At 41.2% G+C, this 27,381-nt stretch overlaps 1 protein-coding gene across 1 annotated transcript in view; it reads right to left on the bottom strand.

Annotated features, from left to right (window-relative positions):
• Positions 1-8,566, bottom strand: part of tmem47.L (transmembrane protein 47 L homeolog) — a gene marked incomplete at its 5' end in the record, with an annotated part of 44,456 nt that extends 35,890 nt beyond the window's left edge. The window contains 1 exon segment of the mRNA NM_001091665.1: positions 8,039-8,566. Within this exon segment, the coding sequence (NP_001085134.1) occupies positions 8,039-8,258 (220 nt within the window).
• Positions 8,567-27,381: the final 18,815 nt, after the last annotated feature.

Here is a 27,381-nt window from a genome sequence, read left to right as displayed (position 1 = left end):
ATGGGGTCATTGACCCCCAGTTTAAAGCTGGAAAGAGTAGTTAGAAGTCCAATTGAAAAATTGCTCTGAATTAGCCATTCTATGACATACTAACAGTTAACTTAAAGGTGAACCACACCTTTAAGCTATGAATAACAACTTATTCTGAACTTCTTACTGAAATAGTAATAAGCAGTACACTTTAGAAAATATACTTCCCCAAAAAATATAATTTCTTAACAAAATAAAAAAAAAATCCACTTTTGATGATGAGGATGATGCAGACCTTGGAAGTTATTTTGGCAAATATATACAGCAATATAGCAATTTGTTTCATGTTATGATGTCCTCTCTATTGCCTCAAATAGAAAAGAAACTAACTGAAAAGTAATTACAGAGGCTGAAGAAAAGACAACCCTTCTCATTCATAATTTATATTCAGCTCAGTCTTGTACAGTCATCCAAATCTCCAAACATTCCAGATGTAAAAAGCAGGTCATTTTAGGGCACAAGCACGATCAACTGAGGGTCCCATAATGCTCCATAATGATAAGTTATGCCTGCTCAGAATCCAGGATGGCTGGATAGATGGATAGATAGACAGATAGATGGATGATAGATAGATAGATAGATAGATAGATAGATAGATAGATAGAATGGATGGATAGATAGATAGATAGATAGATAGATAGATAGATAGATAGATAGATAGATAGATAGATAGATAGATAGATAGATGATAGTAGATGGTTGGATGGATGGATAGACAGATTGACTGATTTATGGATGGATATATTAGATAGATAGTTGGATGAATAATAGATAGATAGATGATAGCTAGATTGTTGGACAGATGGATGGACAGACAGATGGATAACAGATAGATTAATCTAAAGAAAACTGTAAGCTCTGCTGAGCAAGAGAAAAATATACTTGTAAATTGCATGAATGGCAGTGAGTGACTCATAAAATAGTTACATTATGACTGCACAATAAAGGAAGAATATGCCATACATCAGTTATAGAAACAATAGCAATAAGAATGTACTGCTTGCAAATCTAATTGTAAACTATATTGTGCAGCAACACAATGTGCCTGAAAACGAATGCCAGGAATGCCAATGAGTAATCAAAGTAAAGAATGTATGAGAGGGAAGGGATAATATGTTCTAGAAACAATACTACTATAAAAATATAAAGCAACACAAATAATGACCAGTATGTTATAAATTATGTTAAGGGCCACCTAAAGCCCACAAGAAAACTGACACAAAGGGCCCACTGTCACAATAATTAGATGTAGATAATGCTAAATGTTATAGCTTTTCCACTTCAAATCTCCAGTGCATAATAAACACTGCTGCCAGGCTAATACACCTCAGCAACCGCTCCTCCTCGGCGATGCCACTCTGCCAATCCCTGCACTGGCTTCCACTACCTTCCAGAATAAAATTCAAACAAATGGCCCTGACATTCAAAGCACTTGATAACACTGCCCAACCCTACATCTCTGAACTCATCGCTAGATACTCACTCCTCTACTGACCAGCTCCTCAACTCTTCTTTCATTTCCTCCTGATAAGCTCACATTGAACACATTGCAAGGGCCACACCCCACCTCTGGAATTCTCTCCCACAGTCTTTCTGACTTTCTCATAAACCTTTCTGCTTTCATAAAATGTCCTAAAACACACTTATTTAGAGATGCCTACCCTCACTCTGTTTAGCTACCAAATGCAATACCATATACTACATCTCTCACCTTGCTTACTACTGATCTTGCCCACTCCAACACCTTGTGTCTCCTTCCCTTCCCCTTTAGATTGTAAGCTCTTTTGCACAGGGCCTTTCTCACCTTTTGAATTGGTATTGGTTGTTATGTATGTAACCCTGTATGTTCTATGTGTGTACTTGATGTGATTTATTTGTATAAATACACTTATTTTACAGTGCTGTGCAATATGTTGGCGTTTTAAAAATACATGTTAAAAATAATAATATATTGTCCTATATGTTAAATAAGAAAGGATTGTACATGGGATCTGTCCTTGAATGTGGGCCTGCTAGGGTCTGGGCCAAGCAGGAGATGCTCTGGTACTTTAACTAATGCACAGTGAAACAAACCTTCAGTGTATAGTACCATCATTGCACCCCCAGGCAACACAGATGTGTATGTTAGTCTTGAATGAAGTGAAAGAGAGCAGTGCCATAAGAATGTACAGCAATTCTATACCATAAAATAAGTTACACATGCCTTCTGTTAAGAAGTTATACAAGATATGTGAAACATGCAACTATAATTTGCAAAGAAATTATAACAGGAAATCATTTTCAATGCACAATAGAAAGTAAGCAGCACACACATTAGTAAAGCAGCTGATGGAGCATACCAAAGAAGGAAGCAGTTTTCACAGCAAACACTCAGACGGATTTAATTACACGATTTTGACTAGAATCCAGCTAAAAAAAACTGAAGGTTTCTGAATACCACCACATGAAGTCTTTCCTTTAAAAGGGTAAGAAACGTGCCTTGGTTTCCTTGCAAAAGCATTACAGCATCATCATTTTTCTCGTTGGCCTCACTGATGTTTACTTTAAATGTAACATGGGTGTGTTTTCTAAAATAACCAGAGTATTTTAAGCCTGTTATTTAAGAAAAATTATGTTTAAAAAAACAGGTCAAACAATCCCACAACAGTTCTTTTGTAGGCTGATAGAAAGCCCCAGATGTCAAACATAAAGGACCTGTTCAAGCATAATTATTCATTTACTCAAGGAATAGCCTGTGAAACTGGGAGCTGTGCAATGACCTTGAATTTCTATTTTTTTCTTTCTTTCTTTTTCTTGAAGAAAAATAAGGAGAATGCATTCACTAAAGCAAGTGACCCACTGAAAGGGATGGAATGGAAATGTAGAAGAACAGAGCAAGAGGTGTGAAAATCACATCTGTTTCTTATAGAATATAGCCTACTGTGAGAAAGAGAGAAGTGCATTTCACATAGTCTCGCTACACTATTGTTTCTTAATTCACAAAGCAGACGGCTGTCAGGCACCGAGCCATCGGAATGAGGGTTAGTTACCTCATCTGATTTGCACTAGCATTGTTCTGGAATGTTTTTAACTACACACTCAGGCACAAAGCTATGTAAAATATGCATACATATAAGAAAAAGAAAATATAGACGATTCTCACTGTTCCCCGCTTCTGAATATTTCTTCCTGAAACCATGGTTATAATGAAAGGGGAGAATGGATTGTGGTTGCTAAGGAGTCTGCTTTTAGAGAGGCAGTCTTCCATACAATTCCACTGTGGGTTGGTGGCACAAGCTTGTCACTAACAAAAACTTTGTTAGGGTAAGCAAAATGGAAGCTGATACACATATGTTTTTGCCAAAGCTCCTATCAGAAACATATATGCAGACATGGTTGTGTGTTTTGTTTTTGTTTAATGAATGTATTTTTTGTGTAGGCCAACTTTAATGGCAAAACATTTTGAAAAATAACATTTTGCTTTAAAGTATACATGGGATAATGCTCCCCCTACTGTGATATATATATATATATATATTTATGTCCAAGTACTTTTTTGCAGGTCACAAAGCTCTGCAGTGACTTCTAAGGGGAGGCAGCCACATTAAATTCTGGTGTAAGATAGTGTGTTAAAACCCAGTTAATCTGCTGCATAATTTAAATTATTTTTACAGTAGATAATTATTATTATTTATTATTTTTATAGTAGATATTTATTTGCTGTATGAATTTTAACTTCTAAATGTATTAATGCTGTTAAATACATCAACTGGACAGCAGAAAATAAAATACACCCCTTATATAGGCAGCTTAATTGGCCCCTACTAAAATTTACTCTACAGTGTATGATAGGGCCTATCATACAGGTATGGGGCCTTTTATCCAGAATGCTTGGGACCTGCAGTTTTTCCAGATAAGGGATCTTTCTGTAATTTGGATCTCTATTCCTTAGGTCTACTATGTAATAATGCAAACATTAAATAAACCCAATATGATGGTTTTGCTTCCAACAAGGATTAATTATATCGTAGTTTGGATCAAGTACAAGGTACTGTTTCATCACTACATTACATTACTTCATTACTACAAAAGTTTGGATTGTTTGGATAAAATTGAGTCTATGGGAGACAGCCTTTCTATAATTCAGAGTTTTCTGGATAATGGATTTCCAGATAGATCAAATGTTTGCACTCTGAGCCAGTCTTGAAGAGGGTGCTGGGTCAAAGCATTATATACAGTTCAGAAGGACCTGCACTCCAAAGTTAGTGAACCATTATTATTTATTTTTTCAAACGTGTGCATCATATATATATATATATATATATATATATATATATATATATATATATATATATATATATATATACTGTACACACTCTGTGCAATGGGTTGGTGCTATTTGAATAAAAAACAATAACATAAATAGGCACCCAATAGTGCAGACATCTGAAATAGACAGTAGAGTAATAAATAAAGAAGATAGGAAGATAAAGTGCATCATGTTAAAATATACAACAGTAGGGAGGCCCTGCCCTGTGGAGCTTACATACAATCTTATTGATGATTCATGATTTACACTGAAAGATCATTATAAATGTTATTACAGTTTCATTCTAGCTAGTCAAATAAACCACATTTAATATATAGAGATAAATGAGCTGACTAGAAGAAGAATCACCAAGCAGAATATTACATTGTCTGGTAATTTGCATGCATAGTGCTTCTGCTATTATAGAAAGGGCCTATACAACAAAATATTCTGTTGCAAATATAAAGGAAGACTTCTGGAATGAGAAGTAGATCTACATCTAGATGTAACAGCTTGAGACTGTGCTTTGTAACCAAATATTGGGATATAGCGGAACTAGGGATGCACCGAATCCACTATTTTGGATTCGGCCGAACCCCCGAATCCTTTGTGAAATATTCTGCCGAATACCGAACAGAATAAAAATCCTAATTTGCATATCCAAATTAGGAGTGGAAAGGGGAAAACATTTTTACTTCCTTGTTTTGTGACAAAAAGTCACGCGATTTCCTCCCCGCCCCTAGTTTGCATGTTAAAATTAGGATTCAAATTCGGTTTGCCGGGCAGAAGGATTCATAGTTACATAGTTAAATCGACCGAATCCTGGTCGAATCCTAAACGGAACACTGGCAAATGTCTTCAAATGTAACCCACAAAGCAGTATGTTAGCCTGGCTTAACAGCTTGATATGAACAAGTATGAATGATAACACTAAGCCAAAGAGCTTGCAATCTAGCTAGAGACTTCAAAGACCAGTCAAGCTCTGGGAACCAAATCTGCACATGTTGTGAGACGGACAAAGCAATACAATGGCCCGGCTGCTATAGTTTGTAGTGCAGGAAACTCAGTTGTAACACCCGTCTCCACATTCGCTAAATAATTCTCAGGTTCTGAAAAACCAAAATGTTGCAAATTGCAACACTGGTCAAATTGCTTTCCTACACTGTGCTCCTAACTAACCCACTGCAAAACAGACAGTTTCACTTTGTGCACCAGGAGTGGTCAATCTGTCCACCTTCTATATGGCCCAATATTGTTTTCATTACATCTGCTAGCAACCTTCAAGCAGTAAGTTTGGAATCACTGTGTGATGTTTACTTCTTTAACTAAAACCCTGTGTCTGTTTGGTTGCTCAATAATTGGCAAGTGCCAAATATTTGTAAATTGTGTGCAAGGTCATTTACTTGTTTTGCAGTTCCTGTTCCAATTCCTTGTCCTGATTCCATTTAGTACGTGACTATGGTGCTTCTCTGCAGAATTTGCCCAGTATTCCCAGTGGTTCCTGTATGTCATCATGTAAGACTCCTCTGTTTGACATCATAAGATTCAATAGGAAGGAACTTGCATCCACATATGCTCCATTACAACTTGTACCAAGCATTACAAACTAATACTAACTGTTTGAACTCAAATAATAGGAAGTTGCATGGTTTGCAACTTGCAAGTGACTTAACAAAATGGACAATACTTTTGGCGCATTTTGCACAGGTTGTGATAGACACAAATTCAGTAATGCAGGAATTCTGGGGAAAACGACATTGTTAGAAAAAAAAAGTCAGTTTGCATCCAATTTTTGCACTTGCTTTGTAAATTAGCCCTTTTAAATATACTGAAAGCTGGTACGTGATTGTGTGATATTTTGGATAGTTACCCCAAAGCACTAACCTCGTGACTGCCCCCATTAACACTTAGACATACCTCAACTTTCACAATTCAGTGTGAGTTAGCACAAATGATGCACAGACACAGCATACTAACATGAACTCCTGGCAAAATATATACGTGTGCAGCATAAATATGTGCACATTATCTGACTGACAGCCCTTGGTATGACAAAGTTGTGTTTAGTATATCTATTTGACAGATACCTATATGACAGATAAGCAGAGCAGCTGAAAAGAAAGAAGGAAATATAGGCTGGCACTATACAAACACTTAATGATTAACGTAGCAATGATTAACGTAGCAGCAGGCTTTATCAGAAACATATTAGCAAATTCTAACTTCAACAAATTATAAAAATAAAAGTATATTGCGTTAATTACCACCAAAAACAGAATGCTAAAGGTTTTTTCTGCAGCACTTCTCCAGCAATAACTGGCTGCAGGAAAAGCATAGGAAACCATGCAGAGGGGTCTCAACAATCAGTAAACACTTTAAGAATGCCAACCATTTGGGATCCCATGAGTGATTGCCATACTTGGAGCTGTAGGTAATGTTTCTAATAATATGTATGAACAGGAAAGGGAAGCAGTCATCAGGAACACAACAGTTAATAAGAAAGACAGAAGACAGTTACTACTAGTAGAAGGGTAGATAGCCAGTAGTTAGATACTAGGTGAGGGAGTCAGGAAGCAGATACTAAAAGTTTGGAAGGTGAGACAGACATCATGCAAATACCTGTTATTAGGATGGGGAGGTAACCAGAAGGCTGATACAGGTATGGGACCTGTTATCCAGAATGCTCAGGACCTGGAGTTTCCGGATAACGGATCTTTCTGTAATTTGGGTCTCCATGCCTTAAGTCTACTAGAAATTCATTTAAACATTAAATAAACCCAATAGGCTGGTTTTGTTTCTAATAAGGATTATTATATCTTAGTTGGGATCAAGTACAAGCTACTGTTTTATTATTACAGAGAAAAAGGAAATCATTTTTAAAAATGTGGATTATTTGGATAAAATGGAGTCTATGGGAGATAGCCATTCTGTAATTCGGAGCTTTCTGGATATCGGGTTTCCGGTTAAGGGATCCTATACCTGTACTAGTAGTTAGAAAGCAGAACAAGGCAACATGCAGATAAGGTGTAGTTAGGAAAGAGGTCAGGCAGCAGGCAGATGCTAGTAGTTATGGAGAGGAGACAGCTAGCAGGTAGATACCAGTAGCTAAGATGGAAATGCAACAATTGACAAAGTAAACAGTTAGGAAGGGGAAGCAGCTATCAGGTAAATACTACTAGTATTTAGGAAGGGGAGGCAGGCATCATGCAGATACCTGTAGTTAGGTAATGGGGCAGCCAGCAGGCAGATACTAGTAGTTAGGAAGGGAAGGCAGTGTTGCAGCCAACAGGTAGATACAGATAGATACAGGTAGATACAGGTAGATACAGATAGATACAGGTAGATACAGATAGGGAGGTAGCCAGCTGACAGACAGAAGCAGTTAGGAAGGGAAGGCAGCCAGGTGACAGGCAACAGCATTTATGGAGGGGAGGCAGCCAGCTGACAGGTAGCAGTTAGAAAGTGAAGGCAACCAGCAGGTAGTTAGTAGAAGCTGAAAAGAGGAGGCAGCCAACTGAGAGATAGTAGCAAGTAAGAAGGGAAGGCATCCAGCAGGTAGCTACTAGTAGTTAAAAGTGAAGGCATCCAGCAGGTAGCTACTAGTAAGGAAAGGGGAGTCAGCCAGCTGACAGATAGAAGCAGCAGTTAGCAAGGGAAGGAAGCCAGAAGAGTCGCTTTTAGCGAGAGTGCATTGGCGACAGCTGCGTCCCTTTCTCTCACCGCTCTGCAGGGTGGAATCACATATCCAGCGGTTTTCGGATTTCTTGCAAGACTCCCATAATGACAGGTAGTACTGATTGTCCGCCGTCACCCAGGCTGGGCTCAGAACGGCTCCGATGTCCAGACACAGGGCCAGGAAGATGCACACCAGTCCCACCAGTTTCAGAGGGGTCAGAACAGAGGAACGAACCTCCTCCATCCCGCTGGCAGATGAAGCCATGCTCCCCAGACAATCAGCAGCCACACCAGACGAGAAGAGGGCGAGCTGGAGCCACGGGGTTACTTCTCTTGTCACTGTGCTGAGAGGAGTGTGAGGGGAATGGACTGAACCTTTATAAGGTAAAGTGAGGGGACAAGAAGTGAGAAGGTAGGGCTTGGCTGGGGTGCTGCTTATATTCCTTCTGTAGGAAATGCTGCCGAACTGTGCCGATACTACGGGACTCCAGTGCCTTCTCTATGCCTGTCACTTGCTTTCTTTGGAGCAGACACTGCTGGCACCTCCCTGTTCCCGGACAGAAGAGAACTGTTATCCACGAACCTCCGTCTTCGCATAACTCCCTCCCTCCTTCCTCTCCTTCCTTCACTACTCCTTTCCTTCCCCGCTCTCTCTCTCTCCTCCTGCTCCTCCTGCTGGCTGCATGGGGCACAGACCAAGCTGCTGACGTCACAGCCCTGAGAGACACAGGAGATGGAGGGAGGGAGGCTAATAGAGGAGGGACAGTCGGGGGAGCAGCGGGAATGAGATGCATCTACACTGAGAAGGAAACGCGCACATCTCAGGAGTCAGGGGAGAAAGGAGAGCACAATACACTGCTGCCTTTAACCTTGAGCAAGTGTAGTGTGTCCAGCCCATGTCCCTGTGTGATTTGCTTTCTCCCCCTCATTGTGCCTCGGCTGCAAACATTCCCTTTCCCTCATTACACCCAGGGCTGCAAGTTTAAACTTCAGTAAACATTTGCAATAATAGAAATTATTTGCCTAGTAAGTATGACAGTTTATGGGCTTGTTCCCTGCGGAATTATGTGATTTTCTAAGTGGCAGTTGTAGAGAATGTAGTGAGTTGGTTTTTATGTTTCATTTGTTATTGTATTTATGCTACAAATGGCTACACTTTTCATCTCTTGAATTTTCATCTGCCTCCCCCTGTGCTACACTAAATAGCTCCCTGGCTGCTCACGACCCACTGGAACACTATACAGCCCTTTGTTTTGTACATTTCCAGCACAGTTTTGCTTTTATTTGTGTATTAGTGGATTTCACTGGAACCGGGGTTTTGTTCCCCTGCCCTGGCCTCACCCATTGTTGTTGTATAGCTACCAAAAGTTGAAAACAAGTTGATGTAGCTGCATTCACACAAATAGATCTATCACTCCACAGGCAACTGCCATCTGATATAAGAACAGTAGCAAAATACAGCGTAAAGCACAGAGCAGAGGATGCATTAACTGATCTCATTCTGCCCTCTGGGTCTTTGCCCATTGGGATAGATGCCAATGGCACATGCTGCACATTAACAGTGTTACACCCGGCCTGGTTATCTCTCCTCTAACTGAAACCGTGCTCAGGATTGTTAGGGTAAGGCACCATATTTATCAAAGGGTGAATTTGCACTTTTACCCATTGATAAAGGGGCTGTGTCCCTTCATCGCTTGTTTAAGGGGACCATGTGCCAGTTTTTTTTTGTTTGGAAAGCAGCATGGTAACCTTAGGTCCCCAGCAGGTCTGGGCTGAGAATCAAAATAGGCCCTGGCATTTCAGGTACACAGAGGCCCAATCAGCCCACACAAAGGGCAAACAGCCCCCACCAGCCCACTAAATACCGACTTTCTATGGCACCTTATTGCAGCCCCTCTGGCATTTGCCAAAACTCACAGATTGCCAGTCCGGGCCTGGTCCCCAGAACCACCACAAGAGTCTGATCAGCCTTGTCAGGTTAATCATCATGGCACAGAGGTGTTTGTGATCTCTGGAAGAATCACATGCCGCAGCTGGCAGACAAGTTCTTCCCTCACACTTTAATGGAAAATGTGCTGTCTATAATAAATGTTTCTGCAGAATGAGGGGCATTACACATCAACGTGGAAGGCGTTGTTCCCAAAAAAACAGTGACTACCTGCAAATATATGCTTGTGACCATAAGCCCAAGAGTTTAAAGTGTCATAGAAGGCACAGACTTCTTGAAAACCTTTTGCAAACGTGTAGCTATAATTAGCACAGCAGCTCCTTGCTTGAATAAAGCTGACCATGTACAGTTTACCTTGTGATCTGTTCCTAGAGTTCTAGCCAACTTAGGGGTAGATTCACTAAAGGACGAAGTGGCTAACGCTAGCAGTGGCAGAACTACTGGAGGAGCAGGGGGTGCAATTGGGCCAGGATCCGCACCCCCTCAGGGCCCCCGGCAGCTCGTGCACTGCTGATTTCCAGCCGCAGCGGCCTATTTTGGGTAGATAATCTGGTACGGAGGGGGGCGGGGGGCCCGGCTGCACATCCCGCACCAGGGTCCACCCCCCTCCAGTTACGTTACTGAACACTAGCGACAATTCTCCAGCGTTACCATCTGCAGAGACATCACCTGTTCACTAACAGAGGCAGGCGTCAATTCACTAGCGAAAGAGTCTGTCGCCAGGCGAATTTTCTCTCAGCCGAATGGTCGTTACTCTGCAAATTCAGTAAAGTCCAGATTTTTTTTGTCAGATTTGACTTCGCCACCTCAGACCAGGTGAAGTGCTTTAAAAAAGCTAGATCTTCCTCAATCTTCTGTCACTTACAACATATCCTGTATGCTGAAAATGCATTAAATAAAGTTCAAAAAACGCTGGCGACTTTTCCTGCAAAAGTCCTAACCAACTTTTTTAGTGAATTGGTGTCAGCGCCGTTTCTGTATCCATTGCCGCCTGAGGCGGCTCCAGTAATGCCGCCCCCCCAGCCCGATTCGATTTCCGGGGGGGAGGCAGCAACGCTAGTGCGGAGAGCGCAATTGCGCTCTCTCGCCCTAGTAAAGCCGAATTTCCGGTTCAAAAACCGGAAATTCGGCTCTTAAAGGCACCAGGAGCGGCTTTTTGCCGCCCCTGGAAACCTAGCTGGCGATGCCGCCTGAGGCGAGCGCCTCAGCTCGCCTCATTGGCGGATCGCCCCTGATTGGTGTAGTCATAGCACCTGGCGAAGTGGTGCGAGGAGTGCAAAGCTGACACTGGCGAAAATTTGCCTATTAGTGAATCTAACCCTTAGTCTTGCCAGCAAAATGTTAAAGCAACTCTGACATGGTTTATCTGCATTTAAGGAATGCATGACAACATGAAGGGGCTCATTTATGACTATGATCACTTCACACGTTAAACGTAGGGCCAATTTTCATGTGTGCAATATTGTTTTTATAAATTGAAAATAAAGTACAATTTTTAATACATCCAGCATGCCATACAGTACTCCTTATTGATTGGTATCTATGAAGATTGCAGTGCCGCTTGGGAGTAGGATGTATGTGTAGCACACAGAGGAACTGTTGGCTAGTATGTAGCTCCTGCAAAGTAATTATGTTTGTCGATAATTTATGATTGCAACTGCTATAAGCAAAGTGAAATTTTGAGCGCAATTGCCTTAATGCATTTCACCCGAGTTTGGTACTTGCATGTGCCTCAATGAGTACAGACAGATTCGGGAAAGAGGGACTGCAAAAGAATACAGCGAAACGTGTCACTATTTAGAATCAGTGTAAATAGATACATATGGTACCATGGTACAACATATTGTAATTTTACTTTAAGTAGTTCAATTATTGACATATACCTGGTGTGTAGATGATTTCATGCGTTTACAGTTTTCAATAGAAATTTACTAAAAAAAAAAACACTGCTGGGATATTTTGAGAAAGATGCAGTCATCTGAAAACACACTTTCATAGACACATTGCTGCAGGGCCAATGCATCGTATGATGATGAAAAGATCTAGCACTTCATATTTGTCACATATTGCACACTTACTATGCATAATTATTATAACTGCATTGGTAAGTACTGCACTGTTTGCAGTGAGACCTCAGACATATGGAAATATGAATAAAACAGGAATGGCATTTGATCTGCTGCCTCCATTACAGAAAGGGTAATATTGTGCAGGGGATTTTTTAACTGTCAAGTAATACTACTGGTGCCATATGTTCTAATTTATACAAAGCCCTGTTAAATGTGCAGTATTCCCCCCTCATTCAACATGGGTTTAATAAATAGTATTTTCCCTATTCATTGAACTTATGCTGAACAAGGGGCTATATTGCTGCTTTAATAAATGCAATTTTTTTAACATTTTAGATATGCAGTTATAGGGTTTTTATATATATTACAATAAAGTGTATTTGCATGTATCAGTCAACTTCACAAGAGTTAAGATAGAAAGAGGCAAAAAGGTATGATCCAGGTCTAGTAACTCAGCCAATAGCATGTTTGTATTCACCCTGCAAACACATAAATTCCACATCCTGGTGATTCCTGTGGGGTTTTAGAACTAGTGTTGTTGGGAAACATGTTTACTTCAGGCACAGGTGGGGCTCAACTATAATCCACCTAAAGGGAAAAAAAAACGTATGGTGCAAGCTAAGCATTGGGCTAAATCTTATAGTCCAACCTAGTCATCATGTCCCACCTGACCTATTTTAACTGCTGTAAAAAATGTGGCAAACCCAATAGTGTCTCACTCGCTGAAGGTTTGGTCCCAAACAAGGGACACCTATCAACTATATTCACCGCATAAACCAGTCACCTGTTTACTCAATAACGACGACTTTCCTCCTGGCAAATCCTGCAAGGCTTTTGCATGGTGGGAACAAGCCCTCTTAACGACAATATACTCCCTTACTCGGGCAAACAAAATACCATCCTTTCCTCAACTTCAAGAAACATACAAAGCCCCTCGGGGAGAATGGTTCCGGTACCAGCAAGTTGAGCACTTTATCAACTCTAAAATAGAAGGAAATGCCTTCTCTCCCCTGACGGCCTTAGAAAGGCTCTGTCTGCACCTTGTCTCAGCTAAGGGAGCCATATCTTACCTATACGACAACATGATTCATATACTCATGCATTTCAACTCTTTTCTCTTTTCTTTCCTTCCCCCTAATTCTTCTCTTTAGGTTGACAAATAAGATTGACACCAGTTTATGCATATTTTATGTACGTTATGATACTGTCTACATTGATAATAACCGCACCCGGGTTGCACCCGGTGGGCATATATATATATGTGATGTCGACTGCATATTTGAAAATAAAAAACTAATAAAAAAAAAATAAAAAAAAATGTGGCAAACACTGATCTATTCATGCATCCCATTTATGCTATATTTTACATTGGCACAATCCCTCCACTCATTTTGGACAATAAACTTTATGGATTTAGTACTGCAAACTGAGCAAATTTAGCATTTATGCCATACTGTACATCTTTTATCTAACAAAATATTAGATTAGGAGGACAATTATTATTATTTAGAAGTGCAGAGATGTGACATTACATCACAAACAGTCCATATGAATAGGATCAAGTGTTTATTATATTGTAAGATACTTATTAGTAACTTCTTAAATGTTAGAATTTGCTAAATATAATTTCCATGTTATTGATAAACCACATTTTTTGATTTAACTTGAGACAAGTGGATGGCCCAGGCGTAATATCTATCATAAACTGCATCTACCTCAATAAAAAAAAAAAATAAGCAAACCATAATAAATATTGCTTCTATTGTAAAATAAATAATTGCTTTAGTTTTATAATTTTATATTTACTACTTTTACTACTACCGTAGCTCTATATCAACAGAAAACAACAAGAGGGGTCATTTATAAAAAGAATGCAAGGCAGAGCTTGTTCTAATTGTTTAATATGTTTAGTGCGCCCCCATGTTTAAAGGACAAGGAAAGTTAAACTAAAAAAGTAGGCTAGAAATGTTGTGCATTATGATTTTTGGCTTCTGTACCAGCCCCAGGAATCTGCTGATTCACTGTACATGCTCTGTAAGTTAGTAATTAATATTAATAATTACTACATGGCAGCACAGAAACCAGTGCAACTAGTGTCACAATTTAATAATCAGGCCTGTAGCATCAGTTTATATGATAGGCCAACCTCATTTTGTGCTTGATAATTTGCGACGACCCCTAAGCTTAGCTTCTCAATAGCTGTTCAGAGCCCACTGAGCATGTGTGTGTCGCAGACACTTTTCAAGATGGTGACCCCAGTGACAAGTTTGAAGTCCTGGATCATTGCTGCTATTGAGAAGCTGAAACTTTAGGCTAGTGCAATAAGTTCAGTATATAAAACATGGCATTTTAAGCCCTATTCATTTTTAGGGTTTAGTTCTCCTTTAACCACCTGGCCTTCCTATAATCAGTGCAGCAATCTGCAATGTATAGTGGAACCCTGGTCCCAGTGGTTTGTAATTAAAGGGTTCCCCACTGGACTGTGTTTTTAAAGCAAGTTACGAAGTATTGTCCGTGTCAGGTTGAGCCAACAGAGAGTGGCTAGCAGGTAGGAGTCTATGTGCTGGATAACCCGGGCAGTGCATGTAATTGGTATGATGAAAGGCAGCAGTCATGTTACAATGAGGAAAAGATTTAATGAAGAACAACAACTGAGCAAGCATAAAGGGAGATACAAACAGGCTGAGGTCTGGGCAAGCTGAAGACAGAAGCAAAGTCCAATAACAGGCCAAGGTCAATAACAGGAAATCACACAAGAATCATGGGGTTAGTAACAGGCATACAGGCATTCAAACAAAAACATAAAGCAAGTAGGGATGTAGCGAACGGCGGAAAAAATGTTCGCGAACATATTCGCGAACTTGCGTCAAAAATGCGAATGGTTCGCGAACGTCGCGAACCCCATAGACTTCAATGGGAAGGCGAATTTTAAAAGCTAGAAAAGACATTTCTGGCCAGAAAAATGATTTTAAAGTTGCTTAAAGGGTGCAACGACCTGGACAGTGGCATGCCAGAGGGGGATCAAGGGCAAAAATGTATCTGAAAAATACATTGTTGACACAGCGCTGCGTTTTGTGCTGTAAAGGGCAGAAATCACACTACGTCACTCAGGTGATGTTTCTGGACACGGAATGTGAAAAAGCTCACACAGCTAGGTGGCACTTGGTTAAAGACTGGGCAAACAATGCCTGCAAGGGCAACCTATACAGTAGTGGATACGGAATATATTATTGCTGCTGTAAAAACATCACTCAGGTGATGTTTACGGACACGGAATTATTATTTTATTTAGACAGAATGTGAAAAAGCTCACACAGCTAGGTGGCACTTGCATACCTCCCAACTGTCCCTCTTTTGACCACTCAACCCCCTGTCCCTCTTTTGTACTGGAAAGTCCCTCTTTTCTCTGCACTGAACAGCCAGAAAAAAAACAGTTTCTAACTTAATTAGCTTTTGGCAGAGAGCTCAGAACAGCTAACAGGTGCAAATAAGATACTTTGTAACAATTTTGACTCTGGTTGGTGCTGGTAGTGGTGAACTACTAGGAGGAGCAGCACACCAGTCCCTCTTTTCTCTGAACTGAACAGCCAGGAAAAAAACAGTTTCTAACTTAATTAGCTTTTGGCAGAGAGCTCAGAACAGCTAACAGGTGCAAATAAGATACTTTGTAACAATTTTGACTCTGGTTTGTGCTGGTGGTGGTGAACTACTAGGAGGAGCAGCACACCAGTCCCACTCCCCAACACAGCTAGACTAATAGCACTGGGCTCTTACAGTAGCAAAGTAAAAAAACAAAAAAGAAAATAAAAGCAGTCCTTACAAGGACTATTGGGTTACAGGCAGCAGTCAGCAGATGAGAGATCAGCAGCAGGACAGCTACCTACAGCAGCTACATACAGAGCACTGCAGTAGAAGGTAGATTACTAGCCAGCAAAGCTACCTAATCTAAAATGTCCATCAAATCCTTGCAGAGTTCTGTAAAGGGCAGAAATCACACTACATTTCTAAACTTGTGTAATAAACTGCTTTAAAACGTCCGGCGTCTACATGCCAATCAAGTCCTGTAAAGGTTACAGCCTGTTCACACGCAAAGACAAAACGCGGCGCTTACTGCAACGCAAAAAAAACGCAAAGAGCTTTAATGAATGATACCGTCAAGTGAGCAAATAATAGTTTTTAATTACTAGTTGCTTGTCACCTCCAGGATGTTCGTCCTGTTGTTGGCAATATTTCTGTAGTGGTGTGTTTAGCAGCCACCGTGCTTGTGCGCACGTGCACGGTCAGGCAGAGGTAATTCAATGTACAGTGAAGTGAACCAAAAAACACTGATTCTGCAGTGTGGGCCCAGTTTTGGTCTACTTTATTGATCACCTGCGGTGACCATAAAAGATGCGATTTTGCCACTGTTGCAGAACCCTGAAAAATTAGGCATGTGTACTTTCCTGAAAAATTATGTTTTTTTTGTCGCAGCCACTGAAGCACAGAGGCCAGAAAAAATATGCCATATAAATGCTGAAAATATTAATTTTTTTTGTCGCAGCCACTGAAGCACAGAGGCCAGAAAAAATATGCCATATAAATGCTAAAAATATAAAAAAAATTTGTCGCAGCCACTGAAGCACAGAGGCCAGAAAAAATATGCCATATAAATTCTGAAAATATTAATTTTTTTTTGTTGCAGCCACTGAAGCACAGAGGCCAGAAAAAATATGCCATATAAATGCTAAAAATATAAAAAAAAATTGTCGCAGCCACTGAAGCACAGAGGCCAGAAAAAATATGCCATATAAATGCTGAAAATATTAATTTTTTTTTGTCGCAGCCACTGAAGCACAGAGGCCAGAAAAAATATGCCATATAAATGCTAAAAATATAAAAAAAATTTGTCGCAGCCACTGAAGCACAGAGGCCAGAAAAAATATGCCATATAAATGCTGAAAATATTAATTTTTTTTTTTGTCGCAGCCACTGAAGCACAGAGGCCAGAAAAAATATGCCATATAAATGCTAAAAATATAAAAAAGATTTTGTCGCAGCCACTGAAGCACAGAGGCCAGAAAAAATATGCCATATAAATGCTGAAAATATTAATTTTTTTTTGTCGCAGCCACTGAAGCACAGAGGCCAGAAAAATTATGCCATATAAATGCTAAAAATATAAAAAAAAATTGTCGCAGCCACTGAAGCACAGAGGCCAGAAAAAATATGCCATATAAATGCTGAAAATATTAATTTTTTTTGTCGCAGCCACTGAAGCACAGAGGCCAGAAAAAATATGCCATATAAATGCTAAAAATATAAAAAAATTTGACGCAGCCACTGAAGCACAGAGGCCAGAAAAAATATGCCATATAAATGCTGAAAATATAAAAAAAATTTGTCGCAGCCACTGAAGCACAGAGGCCAGAAAAAATATGCCATATAAATGCTAAAAATATAATTTTTTTTTGTCGCAGCCACTGAAGCACAGAGGCCAGAAAAAATATGCCATATAAATGCTGAAAATATATATTTTTTTGGTTGCAGCCACTGAAGCACAGAGGCCAGAAAAACTCAGGATTTACCTGTCCAAAAAGTTTTGATTAAAATGAAACCAGTAGGGTTTGCACCCTAGTTTGTAACGGTGGCGGAGGGAGGAGGACGCTAAAGGACAGCTGTGTGTGGAGTCATGCGGCGTGCAGAGAAGGACAGCTGCATGGGGAGTCAGAACAAGTCTTCCGGCATGCAGTAACCCTCCGAGATCCATGCCTTGTTCATTTTAATAAAGGTCAGGTAATCCACACTTTTGTGACCTAGGCGAGTTCTCTTCTCAGTTACAATCCCTCCTGCTGCACTGAAGGTCCTTTCTGAGAGGACACTTGAGGCGGGGCAAGACAAGAGGTTCATGGCAAATTGTGACAGCTCTGGCCACAGATCAAGCCTGCGCACCCAGTAGTCCAGGGGTTCATCGCTCCTCAGAGTGTCGATATCTGCAGTTAATGCCAGGTAGTCCGCTACCTGCCGGTCGAGGCGTTCTTTGAGGGTGGATCCAGAAGGGTTCTGGCGCTGCCTTGGACTGAAAAACCTTTGCATGTCTGACGTTACAGAGTGGCCAAAGTGCATTGTCCTTGCAGGTGCGCTCGTGGCAGGAGTACTGGCACCTCTGCCCCTGGAATGTTGATGAGTTCCTGAAGTGACATCACCCTTAAAAGCATTGTACAACATGTTTTGCAGGCTGGTTTGTAAATGCAGCATCCTTTCAGACTTGTGGTACGTTGGTAACATTTCTGCCACTTTATGCTTGTACCGAGGGTCTAGTAGCGTTGTGACCCAGTACAGGTCCTTCTCCTTAAGCCTCTTGATACGGGGGTCCTTCAACAGGCATGACAGCATGAAAGACCCCATTCTCACAAGGTTGGATGCAGAGGTATCCATCTCCGCTTCCTCGTTATCAAGGACTATATCATCCACGGTCTCCTCCCCCCAGCCACGTACAAGACCAGGGGTCCCCAAACGGTCACCACAAGCCCCCTGGGAAGCCTGCTCCTGTTGGTCCTCCTCCTCCACAAAGCCACCTTCCTCCTCTGACTCCACTTCTGACACCTCTCCCTGCGTTGCAGCAGGTGCCTGGGCTCGTTCTGGTGATTCCGACCAGAAATCGTGCGCTTCCTGCTCCTCGTCACGCTGGTCTACAGCCTCATCTGTCACTCGTCGCACGGCACGCTCCAGGAAGAAAGCAAAGGGTATTAGGTCGCTGATGGTGCCTTCGGTGCGACTGACCATGTTTGTAACCTCTTCAAAAGGGCGCATGAGCCTGCAGGCATCGCGCATAAGCACCCAGTAACGGGGGAAAAAAATCCCCAGCTCTGCAGATCCAGTCCTACCACCCAGTTCAAACAGGTATTCATTGACGGCTCTTTGTTGTTGCAGCAGACGTTCAAACATGAGGAGCGTTGAATTCCAGTGAGTCTGGCTGTCGCAAATTAAACGCCTGACTGGCATGTTGTACCGCTGCTGAATGTCAGCAAGGCGTGCCATGGCTGTGTAGGAACGTCTGAAATGGGCCGACACCTTCCTGGACTGCCTGAGAACGTCCTGGAATCCTGGGTACTTCGAGACAAAACGTTGGACTATTAAATTCAGAACATGTGCCATGCAGGGCACATGTGTTAAATTGCCCAGTCTCAGTGCTGCCAACAGATTGCTTCTGTTGTCACACACCACTTTTCCGATCTTCAGTTGGTGTGGGGTCAGCCACCGATCGGCCTGTGACTGCAGAGATGACAGGAGTACAGATCCGGTATGGTTTCTGCTTTCCAGGCACGTCATCCCCAAGACAGCATGACAACGGCGTACCTGGCACGTCGAATAGCCTAGGGGGAGCTGGGGGTGCACAGGTGTGGAGGAGGAGGACCCAGCAGCAGAGGAGGAGGAAGCAGAGGAAGAAGACGAGGTAGAGAGCGAAGGAGGAGTAGAGGTGGTGGCAGAACCGCGTGCAATCCGTGGCGGTGACACCAACTCCACTGTTGTTGTTGAGCCACGCATTCCCTGCTTCTCAGCCATAAGCAAGTTCACCCAGTGGGCAGTGTAGGTGACATACCTGCCCTGACCATGCTTGGAGGACCATGCGTCAGTAGTCATATGGACCTTTGCCCCAACACTAAGTGACAGAGATGCGGTGACTTGGCTCTGCACATGGTGGTACAGGTGTGGTATTCCCTTCTTGGAAAAAAAATTGCGGCTGGGTACCTTCCACTGCGGTGTCCCAATTGCTACAAATTTGCGGAAGGCCTCAGAGTCCACCAGCTGGTATGGTAAAAGCTGGCGGGCTAAGAGTGCAGACAAGCCAGCTGTCAGACGCCGGGCAAGGGGGTGACTTGCAGACATTAGCTTCTTACGCTCAAACATGGCCCTCACAGAAACTTGGCTGGGGGCAGATGACTGGGAACTGGTAGTCAAGGTGGAAGGCGGAGTGGAGGGTGGTTCAGATGGGTCAAGGACAGCAGAGGTAGAGCAGTAAGATGCTGGACCAGAAGGAGGGTGGCTTTTAGTTTGTCTGCTGCCTTTGAGGTGTTGCTCCCATAGTGCTTTGTGCTTGCCGTTCATGTGCCTTCGCATAGAAGTTGTGCCTATGTGGGTGTTGGGCTTCCCAAGACTCAGTTTCTGACTGCACTCATTGCAAATTACAACGCTTTTGTCAGAGGCACACACATGAAAAAAATCCCACACTGCTGACCTTTTTGAAGCTGGCAATCTGGCGGTAACAGTAGAAGTTGGCGGCAATGGCGGGTGCGTTGGCCGGCTGACCACAGGTGCCGATACATGTTGTTGCCCTACTGTTCCCTGCGAGCTGTCCTCCCTGCTTCTTCTAAGTCTTATTCTCCTCCTACCTCTCTGACTCTCCGTCTCTCCATCTGAACTATCCTCCTCTTGCTCTCTTCTACTGGGCACCCACAAAACATCAATCTCCTCATCATCATTCTCCTCAGATGCATCAATTTCTTCTAACAGCTCACAGAAGGAAGCAGCAGCGGGGACCTCCTCATCACTCATTATGTCCATCTCTGTTGTGTTGTCTGCCAGAATTATATCTGGTGTAACGTCCTCATCTCCTTCATCTTCTTCTGCCAATAATGGTTGCGCATCACTCAGTTCAAGAAACTCATGTGTAAATAACTCCTCTGACTCCAGTGAAGAAGGGGCGCCGGTGGTGGAGGAAGTGTTACGTGGGGTGCCCATAGCAGAGGAGGATGAGGATGTTGTGGCAAAGTTAGAAACGGTAGAGGATGGGGTGTGCTGTGTAAGCCAGTCAACTACCTCTTCAGCATTTTGGGAGTTCAGGGTAATTGCCTTTGTAAAACTGGGCAATTTCCTAGGGCCACAGGATAGCATAGCAGCACGGCCCCTAGTGCCTCTGCGTGGCGGCCTGCCTTTGCCTGGCATTTTTTTTAAAACAACAATAAAAAAACTCAGGTGGTGTTTCTGGAGACGGTATTATTATTGATATTTAGACAGAATGTGAAAAAGCTCACACAGCTAGGTGGCAGTTGTTTGAAGAACACACTGGGCAAACAATGCCTGCAAGGTCAACGTATACACTACAGCAGTGGATACGGAATATATTATTGCTGCTTGGAAAACGTCACTCAGGTGGTGTTTCTGGAGACGGTATTATTATTGATATTTAGACAGAATGTGAAAAAGCTCACACAGCTAGGTGGCAGTTGTTTGAAGAACACACTGGGCAAACAATGCCTGCAAGGTCAACGTATACAATACAGCAGTGGATACGGAATATATTATTGCTGCTTGAAAAACGTCACTCAGGTGGTGTTTCTGGAGACGCTATTATTATTGATATTTAGACAGAATGTGAAAAAGCTCACACAGCTAGGTGGCAGTTGTTTGAAGAACACACTGGGCAAACAATGCCTGCAAGGTCAACGTATACACTACAGCAGTGGATACGGAATATATTATTGCTGCTTGAAAAACGTCACTCAGGTGGTGTTTCTGGAGACGGTATTATTATTGCTATTTAGACAGAATGTGAAAAAGCTCACACAGCTAGGTGGCAGTTGTTTGAAGAACACACTGGGCAAACAATGCCTGCAAGTGCACTACTATTGGTGCACTACTATGAAGAACAGCAAACAGCACTGGACACGTTAAAGAACAGTAAGATAAGTAAAATAAAAATATATATATATATATATTAAAAAAATAAATTACTCTGGTTGGTGCTGAACTACTAGGAGCAGCACACCAGTCCCACTCCCCAACAAAGCTAGACTAATAGCACTGGGCTCTTACAGTAGCAAAGTAAAAAAAACAAAAAAGAAAATAAAAGCAGTCCTTACAAGGACTATTGGGTTACAGGCAGCAGTCAGCAGATGAGAGATCAGCAGCAGGACAGCTGCCCACAGCAGCTACATACAGAGCACTGCAGTAGAAGGTAGATTACTAGCCAGCAAAGCTACCTAACCTAAAATGTCCCTCAAATCCCTGCAGAGTTCTGTCCCTACAATACAGAGCAGTATCAAGTCGCGCGACGTTCGCGAACATTCGGCGGACGCGAACAGCCGATGTTCGCGCGAATTAGTTCGCGGGCGAACAGTCCGCGACATCCCTAAAAGCAAGACATGATTCTCTTTTGGGTGGAGAATGGCCGCAGCTGTAAAACTTTATTGCATTTTCTTTGGGATTAACATTCACAACCAGAACTTGTCTTAAGTAACCTCTGAATAGTTCATACCGTGAGACCAATTCAACTGTGTTAACCCACCCAGCCAGCCTCTGCTCAAAAAGCAGCAGGCTGCCTAAATTTGTATGCACTTTTAACCCCTGCCACACCAGCACTGGGCTTACCTCCCCACAGCTGTGACAATATCAATCTTTTTACTTCAGATGATAAATGTATTCAAATGTTTATTCATTTAATTATTATTATTTTTTTTTATTAATGATAATTCAAGTGAGGGTATGAGGGGGACTTTGCTGACTCTCTCGTCAGAGACTCTTCTGCCACACAGATGCCCCGATGCTCCTCTTTTTATAGGCAGCCTTCCCACTGCAAGTATGTTGTTGCTGGGTATAAACATCTGCCTGCCAATCACCCTGCAGATCTGAGCGAGCACAGGGACCAATCACAACTAGGACAACTTCTACTAGAAGAAAAAAGAGAAAAATTGCCAGTGCATGGTTTGCCTTTAAAAATTATTTTTACAAAAGATGAGGTGCTAGTACCACACTTTGGCTAAAATATGTAAGCTCGCATGCCACGTCAAGGCCCCTCATTGTACTACACTATTTATGAGCATTATGAGTTTGTAGTGCTTCTACTTCTAGAGACTATGCCGCAAGATATCCCAGAACCCCTTGCAGTCCTGGCAAAGGACCTGCAGCTGACCCCATTGTGACACAGGTAAATATACATATGCATGCACATAGAACACTGAATAGCTCAGCATATACTACCCTTGAGCCTGAGCGCCAATTTGGACCCCATGCTGCAGGCACGGAACTGGAACAAGGGCATAAAGTAACAGGCGGTATTAGGGTTGGGAGTTTAAAGGGGTGGTTCACCTTTGAGTTAACTAGTTTAGTATGTTAGAGAATGGCCAATTCTAAGCAACTTTTCAATTGGATTTCATTATTTATTTATATTTTATAGTTTTTTTATGATTTGCCTTCTTCTTCTGACTCTTTCCTTCTTCCTCTAAATCTGTCCAGCTTTGAAATGGAGGTCACTGACCCCAGATAAAAACCAAATTGTCTATCATTTTTCACATCTATTGTTATTGCTACTTTTTGTTACTCATCTTTCTATTCAGACCCTCTCCTATTCATATTCCACTTGCTTATTCAAATCAATGCATGGCTGCTAGGTTAATTTGGAACCTAGCAACCAAATTGCTGAACTTGCAAACTGGAGAGCTGCTAAATAAAAAGCTAAATAACCACAAAAATATAAACCATTTGCAAATTGACTAAGCGTTTTTACCTGCGCTCCCCTGCGTTCCGTTTTTCTGCGTTCAGCCGCAGGGGAGCACAGGAATAGACGCATTACATTTTTTCAAATGGGGCTGTACTCACACAGGCACGTGTAGGCGCCGAACGCAGGTTGAGACGCAACATGCTGCATTTTTCCTGCGTTCGGCTGGTAACCACTATCCTCTGGTACTTTGTAACTACAGAAATTCATTTATTGATGTTTATTTCGATCAGCGGGACACTCAATAAGACAATTAAAATTTCAAATAATCGATTCGGTTCCAGTTCAGAGGAAAGGGGGTAACAGATTGCTAGCACTACAAAAACTAGAAATGCAGTGGATCCACAGATTAGATACAGTGTGGCCGAGAGGTATAAATAAGGACTATACCCCATCAATGTTCATTTACCAGTAGGTGGGTAGACTTTTTATTAGTAGTGAATTTTGGAGACAATCAATGTGTACATATATATACTTTTTATCTAACAACTCTTTTTTCTTCTTTTAAGGCTACTGAATGAATCTGAGTGCGGGTACCACCATCTGCATAACCCAGGATATACTAGAGAAAGAATGGGTAAAGTATGTAGTAGAGGTACTGCAATCGCGCCTCAGTTTATTCATTCATGTATTATCAAAATGAAAATTGTTTTAAATTTCAAAAGAAGCACTTTGGGGTGAAATGATTTTTATAGATAATGTATACAAATGTCTTTTACTTTATTTACACTGTTCTTGTATGTTTGTTATTTATGGATATTTTATGGACTTTTTATCACATGGATGGACTGCATGTAATCCCAACGGAGGCACAAGGACTTTTCATATTAATGAATTATTCATACTTGCCAATTAAATATACACACCAGAAGTATGTTTCAAACTATCCTTGAAGTTTTTCTTAGAAGCCACTCCCCACTTCCCCTCTCCACCCCTTTCCATTCAGCTATTTAACACAGTACTTGATATGTAAGATTAGGCTTGATAAAGGGCCCAGTGTGGCCTGAAACGTTGCCAAACTTTTGATGTCTACCGTGAGCCAATAAAAGCACTTTTCTTTGCACCACAAACTGGACCAGTGTGCTACAGTTTTTCTTGGATTTCTGTGATATTTGGGCCCTGAGCAGGGGGTCTTATGGACTGTTTTGCACCTGGCACCTGAAAAGGTCTATTGATTTCAGGTGAACACTAATTTTGTGTAGTACGCATGTTTGGCAACTTGTCTGCATTTTTTAATCAGGTACAGCTGCAACTCTGATAGCTCGTGCCATAAATATTTCCATTTAAATATATATTTTACTTCAACAATGTCAATAGGCATGACATATAGTAACCAAGCTACTTGTAAGTTTTTTTTAAATATTTTTGCATGAATGATACAAACTCCATATGCTGTTATACAGAAGTTAGTCTGAGTGTTTTAAGTTGCAATTTTATTATCCCTCTGAATTTCTGGGTGACCATTTATTTTTACCTTAATGCTTTTATTCTATAAAATAAAAATGCAGACATTACATACAATTGCTTTTTTCCCTCAGACTTCACAATAGATCCTCAAATAATTGTAATGAAACAATCATGCCTTAAGCAGTACATTCCTTCTCGATGCAATTCTGCTTTTCTTATTATAAAACAGCCAGAGCAAGGGAAAATTGATTTTCTATGGCACAAAACAAGCAAAATATGTATATATAAGAACCTAAAATATGTAGAGAAAGAATGTATTTCAAATAATATGTCTATAGTACGGAGTCAAGTAAAATTAAAAAAAAAAAATATTCCTGGTAGTAGTGGGGTCTACAAACATAATAACCATCAAAATCTCACAATCATTCTTGGTGTTTCTAGAGAAGTCGTCTCAGTTCCACTATGACCCAAAAGCTTTCAACTTCTCTTTAGCTCCTCATTTAAAATCCAAGAAAGGATTGTTGTGAATGTAAAAACATGAATGAAAATCAGTAATCCATACATTAATTGAATAACTGACATACTGTAAGTAAGTATCTCTGCTGAATTAGAAGACGTACACCCTACAAACTCAAAATGATGTACTCTGTGGAAAAACGTAATAAGAAAGCATTCGGGGCCGCTACTGCTATAGTCCTGCATCGGGTAAAGTTACCCGAGGCTACCCACTTCCTTGGCCGTGCGACCGTTCCGCAGGTGACCCGACTGGGTACCCAACAAAGGTGCAGGTTTGAACCCTCCCTTGTGGTTCTTCCAGTTTTTAATTTTTTTTGTGAAGATTTGGTGCCATAGTGAGGTCACTTCCGGTCAAATGTGAGATCACGTCCATTTTTGCATGTCCCCCCGGTTCAGAAGGTTAGCTGGCCTATTGCGGGTCGGGTAGTGGGAACATGCAGATCAAATTGCGGGTTGCAGGTTGTGGGTTCAGGTCGCGGTTACGGGTTTCCACGCAAGACTCTAGCTCCTGACACGAAGCAAGGCATGGTGCAGCGAGTGGTCAGTTTCCAGGGGCAGCAAAAGGCTGCCTCTAACAGCCAAATATCAGTTTTTTTTTAAATAAATTTGGCTCTCCTAGTGCAGTGAGCACAATAGCTTTCTCTGCACTAGTGATACGGCCTCCCTTTGACTTACTGCGACTCTAAAGTTTTAAGCACGGAGAAGAAGGACGGCATTGGCGCTGATACCATTACAAAAAAGGAGTAACAATAAGTGGCAGATTTATGAAAATGTGAGCTTAGAGCACACCACAGAAAAATTCAGCTCATCATTATGGGATTTTTAGATGCAAATTTATCAAACGGTGAACTTTATCTTTAACCCAATGATAAATACCATTCTTAAAATGCCATAGGAGTGAGGTGAATTTTTCTGTGGTGTGCTCTAATCTCACAAAGTACATTTTTCTCACATTAACCCAAAAGTGACCCATTTCTGCTTTAGCATTTTCAAATTAAGTTTTGTTGTCATCTCAATATTTCATTTTGAGCATCTAGTATCAATGATTCCAATTACAGATAACTAAAGATACAAACCTTTTCTTGCATGATTCCTTCAAGCTTTATTCCAGATATTTGATTGTGCAATAAACGGGCTAATAAAAAGCATGGCATTACTCAGATCAGAATGCTGCTGTAGCATTCTGTATTGAAAATGAACAACTGAGCTATAATTTATTGCAGTGTCCTCAAATGATGTAAGTATGCTATTGATCATAAGATCTCATAAGAATCCTGCTCCAGCAAAGAGTTTTGATGGCAGGGACAGATAGCTGCAAAAAAACAACACTTGACTGTATCAGAAAATAAAGAATTATTGTAATGGATAATGTCTATCAGAGAGTGAAAGCATTTGATGATTTGTATACCTTTCCTGTGTCCTTCTAAGAAGACTTTAGTTTTGAAAGCTATTTTCAGACGTACATAACGTGTTGTGGCACTTGTTTATGTAAAATGTGGGGTTTATGTTTTTCTATAAAGCCTGCAGGGTTTAAATAACATTGTACATCCTACAAATTTGTTTTTTTGAAGCTATTTTAAATGAAGCTATTTACTGTTTAAATACAGATCTTTATTGCCTGTAATGCTAAATTGAATAAGAAGAAATTAAGTTTTTCAGACAGATGGCTGATATTCACCAAAAAGTGATCTATCTTCTATAGTGCTGGCTAGTCTCACATGAGATATTTCACAAGGCATTGTTACAGTACATTTTCTTATTCTTGAATACATGGCTATTGTAAAACGGATCTGGCTTTCAATAATGTCTCACTGTGATTAACGAAAAGATACAAATATTATATGCTACAAATATTCTGCTTTGCCCCTTTTATTGTGTATTGTGTATAACATTGTTATCAGAATAAATAGTGTGAATAAAACAATAAAATAACTGTAAATTGTGTATTCTCACCTGAACTCAGATGTATATTTTT

The sequence above is a fragment of the Xenopus laevis genome, chromosome 2L, assembly GCF_017654675.1.
Source record: "Xenopus laevis strain J_2021 chromosome 2L, Xenopus_laevis_v10.1, whole genome shotgun sequence".
Classification (NCBI taxonomy): Eukaryota; Metazoa; Chordata; class Amphibia; order Anura; family Pipidae; genus Xenopus; species Xenopus laevis.
The sequence above is the reverse complement of the archived record's forward strand: the minus strand, read 5'-3'. Positions and strand labels throughout refer to the sequence as shown.